Consider the following 14,873-nt stretch of genomic DNA (forward strand, 5'->3'; position numbering starts at 1 on the left):
AGCCCGCCTCGCCCTTAGTCCCAGGACGGCGTAAATTCAGGAGAACGTCCGTTCGTTCAGCCAAGACTGAGAACCTATGTGCCAGGCTTCTGCCAGGCCCCAGGCTCTGACCTCACGGAGCCCACAGCCCTTTGGGGAAGACGGGTAGTAAATAATGAAGCACAAAGAAACCTGTAAAAGAAAGATAAGTGTTACAAAGGATTGAACGGGGAGCTATAATAAGAACAGGACCGACCCCCTTTAGATCGATGGCCGGGAAAGTCATTTCTGCGGACGTGACCTGGAGGTGATCTGCCTTGGCCTTGACGCTCGAGTAGCTCCGAGCCCCTCCATCCCCAAGCCTGGCAGAGGCTCGGCGGCCAGGCCCGGGCGGGGGCGGAGCCATCTGAGCAGCAAAACCCGGAAAGCGGAAGCCGCAGCCAGGCTGCACCCCGATCTGCGGCGCTGCCCTCGCCCAGCTCTCGGCCGGCTGAGTCACGGCCCGTCGGCCGGCCCGGCCTAGCAGGACGCACGCCTGCCGTCCCGCAGCCGCTGCCTCCCGCGCCGGGGGGGGCCTTCGGCCTTCACCCGAACAGCGAGGCACTGAGCCTCTGGCCATTGCCGTAGCCGCTGGCGGCTAGCGAAGACGTCCGTCGGTTTTTATCCCCCTCCTTTCCCAGTTCATTCTTGGCTTCTCGGTGGAGGGGGGGGGGGTCAGTCCGGTGACCCTGTAGGTCGGGCTTGGAGGGCGCCGGGTCTGCGGCAACAGACTGCGCTCCTCTGGGCGCTGGGCGGCCCGCTGCCTCCGAGGCCCCGGCGGCCTCCGCGGTCTCCATGGTAACGGCCGCGCCGGCGTCTCGGCCTCTGGGGGAGGATGTGGCCTGCGGGGCCCGCAGTCTCGCCCCCGGCCTCATGGCGGGGCTGGGGCCACTGAGGAGGAAGGTCCCGGCCGCCGGACTGCGGGGCAGCGGGCACCAGGTGAGAGCCGGACGCCGGGGAGCGGAGGAGGGGGTGTGTGTAGCTCAACCTCCAGCCACCACCCCTTCCCCTCCCCTGCATCCCTGTAACACGCTCGCACCAAATATCGCAGAGAGGCTTCTCGGGGCGCCACTGCGCCAGAGGTTTTTGGTTTGCTTCTGTTTTTCTCTTTTTTTTCCTGGCAAAGAGCCGGAGAGAGACAGTCAGCAGCTCATGGAGAGGCTGAGAGAAGGGATTTTTTGCGTTCTCCCCAAAGTGGGAGAGTACCTTTCGGCAACCGGACTCACCAACTGGTTTTCCTTCATTTTCAGTGAAATCCCATTCTCTGCCTGGAGACGCAGATGGCCTCAAATGAGAGAGATGCTATATCGTGGTACCAAAAGAAGGTAATATCAATCTTTTTTATTTGTAAAGCATAGTTCCTGCAGAAAGCTCCCGCAAAGACTATCCTGCTAGTTTTTCCTGAGCTTGGTAGTGCCAGGAGTTCCTACATGGTGACTCTCAACTTAGATGGAAAACCGATGCACAAGGTCATTAGGTCTTTTAAACTCAGCTCCAGGTCCCCGAATAAGATTTTCTAGTCCCCCCCCCTTCTCCAGGCTGCATCACACAATGCCACAGCAACGCTTTGAAAGTTTGCTTCTGATCAAACTGCTGTTGTTTTTTTTTTAGACCTGAAACTTTTATCTTCACAGCTCAGATTGGTACTGTCAGCAGTCTTACTGAGCTGCCCGTTACCTTTTATTCCTCTCTAGTTTTCCTACTGATGTTTTCCTTACGAAGTGGAAATATCTTGTAAGGTAATAATTTGAAATATCTTGGACATTGCTTTTTAGCTTACTTTTAGATCCAGCTACTTTAGAGTTTTGAAGGAAACAGCCCTTTGAAATAATAATTCTAACCTCTGAGAAGCATAATCCTTTTCCAGGTACCATATTGATACTTAATAGTTTCATGACTTTTGTGAGATTTGACCTAAATAGAAGGATTTTCCTTTGCATCATTCAAATAGCCTGCTCCCTATTTCAGATTGGAGCATATGATCAGCAGATATGGGAAAAGTCAATCGAACAGACTCAGATTAAGGTAAATGGATTTCTTTGATTCTAGCTTTGTTTTACTGAATTAATGTGAAGAGTGGATTGTACTTTTTATAAAATCTGCACTTATCCACCAAGTATGGATATTCTTTATTCTTTGACGTTTATAAGGAAGACAACACTGCAAGCAGAATGACAAATGACAATTGACATTTGGCCTCAGTATCAGGGAAATAGAAAGGAGTGGTTGGTCTATGATGAGTTAGAAAGCAAATGTCCCCTATAAAGGGGGTTGTGGCTGCTTATGCCGGCAGTGTGGCCCCAGGACTGCCAGAGCCTGAGTTTTCAAGAGAAGCAGGGAAGATGCATTTTTATGTGAAATATCCAGATTTTTTAGAGTGTCTTCCCCTTTCCCGCCTTTCCTCCTCCTCTACCTCCTCCTCCCACCTCATTCTCCTCTTCTTTTTTCTTTCTTCTTTCTCCTTTTTCTCTTCCTGTGCAAGCCAAATCAAATCCATTTGTGGCCTGAATCACTTTTTCAATTACCGGTTTAGAGTATGGTTTTAAGTTCCCAGGTTCTTCAACTTTTTTCTACACTGCTTTTAGAACCGTGCAGATTCTTAGGGTAATTTCATGTTAACCAACCAAAAACTGACATGGATTCAGAATGCCAGTTTATTAATTTATAATAGCAGAGGGGAGGGTTAAATAACCTAATGTTCCAAAGTCAGGGTTGTGGGCTCAACATGTACTGGAGGAGATGGGAGGGTGGTGCAAATTAGTCATGGGAAGGTTGCTTGGTAGTCAAATGTAATCAGATAGTCTTGAGAGATGTGGAAAAGCCTAAAGACCATCCCTGCCCCTAAAAGAATGTCTCTCTATGTTGGCTTTAATACCTAGATCAACAGATTCAGGGTCTCACTTCCTTGGAATGTGCTGAATAATGGCGGGCAGATTCTTGTTTTTGGACCTTGCCTTGCTATTTTAAAGATTTGCTGCAGACCCTTTCTTAACACTTAAAAAAAAAAAGTATCACACCCACCCACACATACATATAATTTAATAGTTCTGTTTATCTCTAAGTCACCTTGATTGGACTGGGTTGTTTAAATTTCGGGTGAAATACATTTAACCAACACTTGTAGGGTGCATTCTTTTTATAGGCCAATCAACTAGCAGTTGTTGAAACTACATGGTACATGGCTAACTTTCACAATTTTGTACAGTCCTTGATTTTTCTATATTAAAGATATGGGGTAGGATGAATAACACCCCACATTTTATTTTGTAACTCTCTAAATCCTGTTCTGTTAGTTGCTGTAAAGTACTGATAGTAAGTAAGTAAGGTGTAATGGAAAGAGCATAGAACTGGGAGTTAGATCTTTTTGCGATCTCTAGCCTTGTGATCTTGAGCAGCACTGTAGTTTTCCTGGGTTTTGGTTTCCTTATCCTTAAAAAGATTTTATTTACTGCTATAAAATTGCCTTACCTACCTTCTTCCCCTGCCCAACTAAAGATTTTCTCATCTCTTAATTTCATGCCATTTTATGCATACCTTCCTTTTAGTATACTATATCAAAGTTACCTGTTAACCTGTGCATCCTCATAGGCCTCAAAGGTAGAAATTGTGTTTGCATTACCTTCTTAGAACATCTTGATTCATACTAGGAACTCAGTGTCTGTTGCTGTGTTTAATTAACACCCTCTATTATGTCTTTTTATTCATTGTTCCGTCATAAGGTAATCTACCTTATTATTCCTTAATGTATACTTTTAATTTAGCATCAGTGGAAAGAATAAAAGACAACTCTAAAAATTTTGCTGAGCTGATGTACCAACATGTTCTAGGTGCTAAGAATACAGTAAACAAGAGAGACTTGAATTTCACAGTCTAATGGTGGTGGGAGAAAAGCCAAGATATCTTTTTATTTTTTAAAAAGATTTTATTTATTTATCTGACAGAGAGAGACACAGCGAGAGAGGGAACATGAGCAGGGGGAGTGGGAGAGGGAGAAGCAGGCTTCCCGCGGAGCAGGGAGCCCGATGCGGGGCTCGATCCCAGGACCCTGGGATCACGACCTGAGCCGAAGGCAGATGCTTAATGACTAAGCCACCCAGGTGCCCCCCAAGATATCTTTTTAAATATGTTTAACTCTTAGATAAAAATTGACCAAAGTATAGGATACAAACTATTTAGTGCAGTTTAAAAATAGATTGTACAAATATAAATATTTTTTAACAAAAAATTAAAGAAAATTAAAAATAATGAGCCATAGCAACATCAGACCACCATACAGTCAAATTAGAAATTATATAATAAAAATATAATTTGAGGCAAGAATATACAATGGGGAAAAGACAGTCTCTTTGGGGCTCAACATCACTCATCATGAAAACCACAATGAGATGTCACCTCATACCAGTCAGAATGGCTAAACTCAAAAACACAAGAAATAACAAGTACTGGTGAGAATGTGAAGGAAAAGGAAACCTTGTGCACTGTTGGTGGGAGTGTAAATTGGTGGCAGCTGCTGTGGAAAACAGTAAGGAAGTTGCTCAAAAAATTAAAAATAGAATTACCATATGACCTAGTAATTCTACTGGGTATTTCCCTAAAGAAAACAAAAACACTACTTCAAAAAGATATATGCACCCCTATGTTTATTGCTGCATCATTGACAATAGCCAGGATACAGAAGCAACCTAAGTGTCTATCAGTAGATGAATGGATAAAGAAGATATTACATATACATACATACATACACACACACACACACAATGGAATACTACTCAGCCATGAAAAAGAGTGAGATCTTGCCATGTGCAACAACATGGATGCGCCTAGAGGATATAATGTTAAGTGAAATGAGTCAGACAGAGAAAGACAAATACCATATGATTTCACTCATATGTGGAATTCATGAAATGAAAAAAATGAATAAACAAAAAAGACAAGACAGACTCTTAAATACAGAGAACAAAGTGGTGGTTGCCAGAAGGGAAGTGGTTGATGATGGATGGGTGAAAGAGATCAGAGGGATTAGAGGGTACCTATTGTAATAAGTAACATATAGAATTGTTGAATCATCGTATTGTACACCTGAAACCGTATGTTAATTATACTCCAATAAATAATAAAACAAAAGATTGTTATCACTGGAAAGAGAAAAATTTGCAGATGTGAGGACATGGCAATAGAAAATAGCAATGCTTCAATTAAAAAATATTCAAAATTATAAAAGATGTAAATTTTAAAAATCTTAACTATGAGTATGAAAAGTGATGTGAACTCTTCCACAAATGTTTATTGGGCTACTGTGTTTAAAGATTTTGCTAGATGCTGAGCACAAGGGGAAAAGTACTTATAAACAGAAGTATAATACTTGTTTAAGAAAAGAACAAATAGCCCTGTCTATATCTGATTGGAGTATAAGGTATATAGGTGAGATGATAGGCCATATATCAGTTTGGAGCTGATTTGACTGCTTCACTAAGAACTTTTGATATTATTCTATAGAAAATGGAAATATTTTCGTGGTTTTTGAATAGGGAGGCCACATGGTGTTTGTGTTTTTGAAGGATAGAAGGACAGACGTTATAACAAAATCTTTGGAATGTTTCTGAAGTAATACTTGGTGAAATTATATCACTCTAAATGTCTATATGAACAAAAAATGTCTAGATTGACTAGGCAGAAAGAGTCACAATGATTCAAGGTAATATATGAAGAATCTAGAGAAAGAAAATAATTCCAAGTAAAGAAGGGAAAGAAATACCAAAAATAAAACTAAAGCAATCATTATGTATTTTTCAGTTGCCAAGTATTTGTTGAGCTCCTACCTACCACGTGTCAGGTAGTAGGCTAGGCACTAATGTCTACATAGTGTTGAGCAAAAACACTCAATATTTTTCTTTTCATGGAGCTTAAAGTAAAGTGGGAGAGAAACAATAATAAAAATCCTATTGAATAAAATTTACTTATTTTTACAAGAAGAAGAGCTTATTTACAAGCCATTACAGTTATAACAAGGGAAATGGACTTAGTCAAGGAGGTCAGAGAAGCCTTCCCTGAGGAATTGATACTTAAATGAGATCTGAAGGATGAATAGCAGTTAATTAAGTCAAGAACAAATACACTAATCCTACACAAACTCTTTCAGAAAACAGAGGAGGAAGTACACTTCCCAACTCATTTTATGAGATCAGTATTATCCTGATTCCAAAGCCAGACAAAGACATCACAAGAAAAATCGTTGTGAACATAGGTGTGAAATCTTTGAGAAAATATTAGCAAACCAAATTCAACAACATATAAAATGGATTATCTACTGTGACCAAGTGGGGTTTATCCTAGGAATGCAATGTTGGTTTAACATTTGAAAATAAATTAATGTAATATACTGTATTGATAGAATAAAGGACAAAACATGCATGATCTTCTCATTAGAAACAAAAAAAGCATTTGACAGAATTTAATGCCCCTTAACAATAAACTAGAAATAAAAAGTAATTTCCTCAATCTGTCAAAGGGTGTCTACAAAAAACCTGTAGCTATAGGTTAGGATTTACTCCAGAATATCCCACTGAAAAATGAAAAGACGAGCCATAGACTGAGAGAAAATATTTTATATTTATATATTTTTTATATATTTAGAGTATTTGTATGTACACTATATAAAGAACTCCTACAGCCCAGTAAGAAGACAATCCAATACAAAAATGGGCAAAATATTCAAATGGATATTTTACCAAAGAAGGTAAATGTGAATGGCTAATGGGCACATGAAAATATGCTCAACATTGTTAGTCATTAGGGAAGTACAAATTAAAATCATAGTGAGATACTACCATACACCTGTTAGGATGGCTAAAATTCAAAAGACTGACCTTACCAAATGTTGACAAGGACATGGAGGGATTAAAATGCTCTTATACTGCTGGTGGGAATGGAAAGTGGAAAATAGTTTGGTAGTTTCTTAAAAAATTAAATATGTACTTTTGATATACCCAGCGTTTCTAGTCCTAGGTATCTATCCAGAAGAAATAAAAACATATGAGCACATGCAAATATTCATAGCAGTACTATTTGTAACAGCCAAAAACTGGAAAAAAAGGTCCAAATGTCTATCAACTGGTGAGTGATAAATATGCTATATCTATGCAATGGGATATGACTTAGCAATTAAAACTATTAATACATGCTACAAAATAGATGAACCTCAAAAATGTTAAGTTACATGAAAGGGGCCAGACACAAAAGACTGTATACTGTGTAATTCAGTTTATATGAAATTTCTACAAAAGGCGGATATATAGAAATAGCAGATTAATGGCTGCTTGTGGCTGGGGAATAGGGACAGAGATTTACTGCCATTCTTGTTTTTGAGTTAATGGAAATGTTCTGAAACTTGACTGTGATGATGGTTGCAAAACTCTATAAATATACTAGAAATCAACTAAATTAATTACTAAGACTGCACCCCTAAAAGTGGGTGAGTTTTATAATATGTAAATTATATCTCAATATAACTATTTTCTAAGGCCATGCCAATAGAAAAACAGAGGAGAAATCATAATATTGTACACAAGAATGTCATACATATTCCCAATGAAAACTGTCTTCTAAAATTTCTTAATTGGGAGAATATATTAAATTTAAGGTCTAACATCATTTTCAGTGATGAAGCTGAACTTAGTCACTCCCATATCCCTTGGGATATATTTGCTAAGATGAGCATTCTAATACTTGTTTTTATTTTTTTTAAGTTTTCATTTAAATTCCTGTTAACATACAGGGTAATATTAGTTTCAGGTGTACAATATAGTGATTCAGCACTTCATACATCACCTGGTGTTCATCACAAGTGCGCTCCTTAATCCCTTTCACCCATCTCCCCACACACCTCCCCACTGGTAACCATGAGTTTGTTCTCTATAGTTAAGAGTCTGTCTCTTGGTTTGCCTCTCTCTCTTTTTTTCTCCTTTGCTCATTTGTTTTGTTTCTTAAATTCCACATATGAGTGAAATCATATGGTCTTTGTCTTTCCCTGACTCACATATTTCACTTAGCATAATACTCTCTAGTTCCATCCAGTTGCAAATGGCATCATTCTTTTTGATGGCTGGGTAATATTCCACTATATATATATATATATATATATATTTATATATATATATATATGTATGTATATATATATATACACATATATACACACACACATACATACATACATACATACATACACACACCGCATCTTTATCCATTCATCAGTCCAGGGACACTTGGGTTGCTTCCATAATTTGGCTATTGTAGATAATGCTTCTATAAACATCAGGTGCATGTGTCCCTTCAAAGTAGTATTTTTGTATTCTTTGTTTTTCTTTGGTTTCCTTCCTTCCTTCCTTCCTTCCTTCCTTCCTTCCTTCCTTCCTATTTTTCTTAAATTTTTTTTAGAGAGAGCACAAATGGGAGGGGCAGAGGGAGAGAAAATCCCAGGGAGACTCTGCGCTGAGTGTAGAGTCCAATGCTGGACCTGATCTCATGACCTTGAGATCACAACCTGAGCTGAAACCAAGAGCTGGTTGCTCAACTGACTGTGCCACCCAGGTGCTACTTTTTTATTTTTTTCTAATTAATATTAGAATAACAAAAATCAGTGTTTGAAAATGACATGACTTTAATACCTAGAAAATTTTATTATTTTTTTTTATTCCTAGAAAAAGTCTAAAGGGCTAATCATAAGCACAAAGGTGACTTCAACTATATTTATAATGTTTTATTTCTTAAGCTGGAGGGTGGGGTACATGACAGATGAAACTCCTCATTGAAGATGACGATTTGAATATATGCCTTAATCTCCATCTGATCTCTTTTGAAACCCCTCTAAAATTACAATAAATAGGAAAAAGATATTAGCCCAGAAGGATTAAAGGAATGGGAGAGATGACTACCATAAATGAGAGCTATTAACATAATTTTGACAGTTGGAAAGTGAAGAAAGTAAAAATGTAAGTGTCTATAGTAGGGAATGCCAATATAAAACGACCTTTCTGTTTAAAACTCCCGTATTTAATTTCTGAAAGACACAAGAATTAGATGCATCTGGTATATCTGCAAGTATGAGGTGGAACTGAAAATAAGATTGTTTGGGCCATTTATAAGGGGCAATAGTCCTATCCCCAGATCTTCTTCCTTACTCTACATGGTCACATAGTTACCCTCACTTCCTCTGACAGAAGGTTGGATGGAAGCTTGCTGTCTAGAGAGGCTGAACCAGGGAAGTTCTGGATTCTGGAATACCAGACACAGTAAGAGTGGGGTGAAATACTGTACTACTAATGGAGATGAAGTAAAAGTCTGGTGGCCAGGTTTATGACCTCCAGCAGAAGACTGGAATTGCTTCTTGCAGAAACTGGCCAGCTAAAAAGACCAAAGGATACTGGAAATGAAATGGCTGGCTACCCCTCTATAATGAGGTCCGCTGCTTAACAAATTTCACCCATTGCACACTGAACTCTCATTCAGCATGTTAGTGCCTCACTTTTAAATGTAAGTGGATAGTTGAAAATCATCAAATATTTGAAACCTAAGGAAAAAGAAGGAGATAAATGACAAAGGAATCATAAGAATGTTATTTTATTTTTTATTTTTTAAAGATTTTATTTTATTTATTTGAAACAGAGAGAGAGAGAGCGAGCACAAGAGGGGGTAGGGTGAGAGGGAGAAGCAGACTCCCTGCTGAGCAGGGAGCCTGATGCAGGACTCGATCCCAAGACTCCGGGATCATGACCTGAGCTGAAGGCAGTCGCTTAACCAACTGAGCCACCCAGGCGCCCAAGAATGTTATTTTTAAAGATATAACTAATATGTGTAAAGAACTGGATACTTAAAAAAAAAAAAGGAAAGAAAAAGAAAAAAAATGGACTATAGATGGGAAAAAGTAAGAGAACCAGAAAACAAAAATAACCAATAAATTTAGTAGAAACGTGGAAGGTAAAGTTGCAGCCATTTCTCAAAAAAATCATACAAAAGAACAAGGAAAAAGAAAATAGAAAAGTGAGTACAGTTCATGAAGGAAGCCTAATAACCAGCTAAGAGGTGTTCCAGAAAAAGGAAATACAGGAGGGGAAGAAATTATCAAATAAATAATACATTTATTATTTATATAATAAATACACATTTCATAAATACACAATATACACATTTTGAAATTGGAAAGATTTTAACAAAGATTTATATTAGTTACAGGTGTATAACACAATGATCTGACATTTATATACATTACAAAATGCTCAACATGATAAGTGCAATTATCATGTCACCATAAAAGTTTATTACTATATATATATCTATATATATATACTGTGCTTTCATTCCCATGACTTACTCATTTTATGAATGGAAGTTTGTACCTCTTTATCCCCTTCACCTATTTTGCCCATCCTAACCCCCCTTTCCTCTGGCAACCACCAGTTTGTTCTCTGTATATGAGTTTGTTTATTGTTTAGTTTGTTTTGTTCTTTAGATTCCACATATGAGTAAAATCATGTGGTATTTGTCTTTCTCTCACTTCTTTCACTTAGCTCTAGGTCCATCCATGCTGTCATAAATGGCAAAATTTCATTTTTTTTATGGCTAACATTCCATTGCGTGTATATCCCATATCTTCTTTATTTATTCATCTATCACTGGAAACTTAGGTTGCTTCTATATATTGGCTACTGTTAGTAATGCTGCAGTAAACATCAGGGTGCCTATATCTTTCTGAATTAGTGTTTTTGTTTTCTTCAGGTGTATATCCAGAAGTAGAATTGCTGGATTGTATAGAATTTCTATAACTAAGTTTTTGAGGAGCCTCCATACTGTTTTCTGTAGTGGCTGAAATGTGCATTCCCAGTGTGCATTCCTACCAACAGTGCACGGGGGTTCCCTTTCTCCACAACTATGCCAATACTTGTTATTTTTTGTCTTTTTGATACTAGCCATTCTGACAGGTGTGAGGTGATATCTCATTGTGGTTTTGCTTTGTATTTCCCTGATGATGAGTGATGTTGAGCACCTTTTCATGTATCTCTTGGTTATCTGTACGCTTCTTTGGAAAATGTCTCTTCAGTTCCTCTGCCCATTTTTAAATTGGATTATTTATGTTTTTGGTGTTGAGTTCTATGAGTTATTTATATACTTTGGATATTATCCGCTTATTGAACATATTGTTTGCAAATATTGTCTCCCATTCAGTATGTTTCCTTTTCATTTTGCTAATGGTTTCCTTCACTGTGCAAAAGCTTTTTATTTTGATGTAGTCCCACTTGTTTATTTTTGCTTTTGTTGTCCATGCCTGAGGAGACAGATCCATAAATACGTTGCTAAGACCAGTGTCTGAGAGTTTACTGCTTATGTTTTCTTTTCGGAATTTTATGGTTGCAGGTCTTACATTTAGGTCTTTAATCCATTTTGAGTTTATTTTTGCATGTGGTTTAAAAAAGTGGTCCAGTTTCATTCTTTTGTATGTAGCTGTCCAGTTTTCCCACACCATTTATTGAGGAGACTGACTTTTCCTCCTTATGTATTATTGCTTGGTTTGTTGTAGATGAATTGCCCATACAAGCATGGGTTTATTTCTGGGTCCTCTATTCTGTTTTGTTGATCTATGTGCCTATTTTTGTGCCAGTACTAACTATACTGTTTCGATGACTGTAGCTCTTTGGTATAGTTGGAAATCTGATATTCTGATGCCTCCAGCTTTGTTTTTCTTTCTCAAGATTGCTCGGGCTATTTGAGGTCTTTCATGGCTTCATACAAATTTTAGGATTATTTTTTTCAGTTCTGTGAAAAATGCTATTGGTATTTTGATAGGGATTGCACTGAATCTGTAGATTGCCTTGGGTAGTATGGACATTTTAACAATGTTAACTTTTCCAATCCATGAGCCATGGTATATCTGTTATTTGTGTCATCCTCAATTTCTTTAATCAATGCCTTAAAGTTCTTGAATATAGGCCTTTCACCTCGGTTAAATTTATTCCTATGTGTTTTATTCTTTTGGATGCAAATGTCAGTGAGATTGTTTTTAAATTTCTCTTTCTGCTAGTAGTTATTGGTATAGAGAAATGGTCCAAATTTATTAATTTTGTGTCCTACAACTTTACTGAATTCATTTATTCTAATAGTTTTTGGGGGGAGTCTTTAGGTTTTCTATATATAGTATCATGTAATCTACAAGTAAGGACAGTTTTACTTCTTCCTTACCAATTTGGATGCCTTTTATTTCTTTTTCTTGTCTGATGGCTGCAGCTAGGAGTTCCAGCACTATGTTGAATAAAAGTGGTGAGAGGAGACATCCTTGTCTTGTTCCTGATCTTAGAGGGAAAGTTTGTGGCTTTTCACTGCTGAGTATGATTTAGTATGATGTTAGCTGTGGGTTTGTCATGTATGGCCTTTATTTTGTTGATGGAAGGATCTTTTGAGTGATTAGCACCTATACTAAGAAGCATTATCGTATTTCAGAACTTAAAAAAAAACAAACTTGTTTCAGTCTACCTTGTGTGTTTCTCTTGTGAGTCTCTTTTACTATTCACACCAGACACTTTGCTTCTGTCACCAAACATGTGGAAGCTTTCCCCAAAACCATGCAGTTCTCTCTGAAACCACGCAGGGGATCCTACAATTCAAATCAACTCTGACGCTATCTACCTGAATATAGTGTCAGATACCACAAGGCTTGGTCCCATAAGACTGCTGCCACCCCACTTTGGATACCAATCATAAGTAGTAGGTCCCCAGGTTATCCACAACTTCTGTCCAGCGTGGCTACAAATCAGGTTCCCATGACCCCTTCCTTAGGTTTGATTAATTTGCTAGAGAGGCTTACAGAACTCAGAGAAACACACACTTACATTTACCAGTTTATTAAAGGATATGATAATGGATACAGATGAACAGCTAGATGAAGAGATACATAGGGCAAGGTCTGGGAGGATCCAGAGCATAGGAGCTTGTTTTCCTGTGGAGTTGGGATATGTCACCCTCCCGGTGTGGATGTGTTCAACAAACTGGATGCTCTCTGACCCCCATACTGTTGGGAGTTTTTATGCCAAGTTTATTAGCCAAGTATAAGGCACCACGTGAAGATATACTCAGATCTTCAAAGTTTCAAAAAAATATATCACCCATGTCCCCTCTCAGAAAGCATGGGAAAACATATACTGTATTATAATGAACGAGTAAACCAAAAAAGAGGAATTCATAGTACAGGAAACAGAATAGCCAGCACAGAGTGAGAATTCCAAAGGGAATTCCAGGATAATTAAGAGATGTCCAAGGATGACAGTTTATATCAGGCCTGGAAAACAATGAGACCAGAAAGAAGGAGGAAGATAGAAAACTAATATAGGTATCTTCAAGGGGGAAAAAAAGAAACTGGTATTTGTTGTGTTTGAGTATATTGGGTGCAAATTTGTAACACTTATAGAGAGTTTCAAGGTGAATTAGTAATATATATTTAGAAAATCAAGTGAATGAAAAAATGAAGCTTGCCATATATGGCATTTATTATGTTGATGTTCATTCCCTCTATACCCACTTTGCTGAGAGTTTTTATCATAAATAGATGTTGAATTTTGCCAGATGCTTTTTCTACATCTATTGAGATGACAATATGATTTTTATCCTTAATTTTGTTAATGTAACATATTACATTGATTGATTTGTGAATGTTGAACCATCCTTGCATCCCTGGAGTAAATCCCACTTGATTGAGGTGTGTGATCATTTTAATGTATTGTTGAATTCAGTTTGCTAATGTTTTGTTGAGAATTTTTTATCTACATTCATTAGGGATATTGGCCTGTAATTTTCTTTTCCTGTAGTGCCGTGGTCTGGTTTTAGTGTCAGGGTAATGCTGACCTCATAAAATGAGTTTGAAGGCATTCCTGCCTCTTCTGTTTTTTGGGAGAATTTGAGAAGGATTGATATTAATTCTCTGAATGTTAGGTAGAATTCACTAGTGAAGCCATCTGGTATGGGACTTTTGTTTTGGTTGGGAGGTTTTTGATTACTGATTCAATCTCCTTACTATTAATCAGTCTGTCCAAATTTTATATTTCTTCCTGATTCAGTTTTGAGAGGTTTTGTGTTTCTAGGAGTTTATCCATTTCTTTTAGGTTGTCCAATTTGTTGGCATATAATTGTTCATATTAGTTTTTTTATGATCTTTTGTTTTTATGGTATCAGTTGTAACATTTCCTCTTTCATTTCTGATTCTGTTTGAGTCCTCTTTTTTCCCCCCCTTGGTAAATGTAGCTAAAGATTGTCAATTTTGTTTATCTTTTAGAGAAACCAGCTCTTAGTTTGTTGATCTTCTCTGTTGTCTTCTTTTTAGTTTCTATTTCATTTTTTTCTGTTCTGATCTTTGCTATTTCCTTCTATAACTCTGGACTTTGTTCCTCTTTTCTAGTTTCTTGAGCTGTAGAGTTAAGGTGTTGTTTATTTGTTAGGGTTCTTTCTTAATGTAGGCATTTATCACTATGAACTTCACTCTCAGAACTGCTTTTGTTTCATCCCATAAGTTTTGGTACGTTGTATTTTCATTTGTTCTCAAATTTTTAAATTCCTCTCTTGACTTCTTCTTTGACGCATTGGTTTTTTTTAGTAGCATGTGGTTTAATCTACACACATTTGTGAATTTCCTTTTTTTTTGGTAATTGATTTCTAGTTTCATACCATTGTGTTCAGAAAAAGAAAAAATTCTTCTTAAATTTATTAAGACTTGTTTTGTGGCCTGATATGATCTATCCTGAGAATTTATTATGTGCACTTGAGAAAGATTGTGTATTCTGTTGCTTGTGGATGGAATGTTCTGTGTATATCTGTTAAGT

At 37.8% G+C, this 14,873-nt stretch overlaps 1 protein-coding gene across 5 annotated transcripts in view; it reads left to right on the top strand.

Moving 5' to 3' along the window:
* The first annotated feature begins 95 nt into the window (after positions 1-95).
* The window catches only part of PHTF1 (putative homeodomain transcription factor 1), a 47,081-nt gene continuing 32,303 nt past the window's right edge, over positions 96-14,873 (top strand). Inside the window, exons 1-4 of one of the 5 annotated variants that reach the window (XM_073896115.1) lie at positions 99-957; positions 1,269-1,343; positions 1,713-1,757; positions 1,987-2,043. Coding sequence is in view for 3 of the 5 variants with exons in the window: in XM_025872456.2 (XP_025728241.1) it covers positions 1,299-1,343; positions 1,987-2,043 (102 nt within the window). In the remaining 2 variants the exon portion in view is untranslated. Of the gene's footprint in view, positions 958-1,268; positions 1,344-1,712; positions 1,758-1,986; positions 2,044-14,873 lie in introns of all 5 variants that reach the window. The other 4 variants (XM_073896116.1, XM_025872456.2, XM_025872452.2 and 1 more) reach the window with 4 other exon arrangements.

Source organism: Callorhinus ursinus, unplaced genomic scaffold, assembly GCF_003265705.2.
Source record: "Callorhinus ursinus isolate GAN/ISIS: 27379988/994484 unplaced genomic scaffold, GSC_fseal_2.0 scaffold9, whole genome shotgun sequence".
NCBI lineage: Eukaryota > Metazoa > Chordata > Mammalia > Carnivora > Otariidae > Callorhinus > Callorhinus ursinus.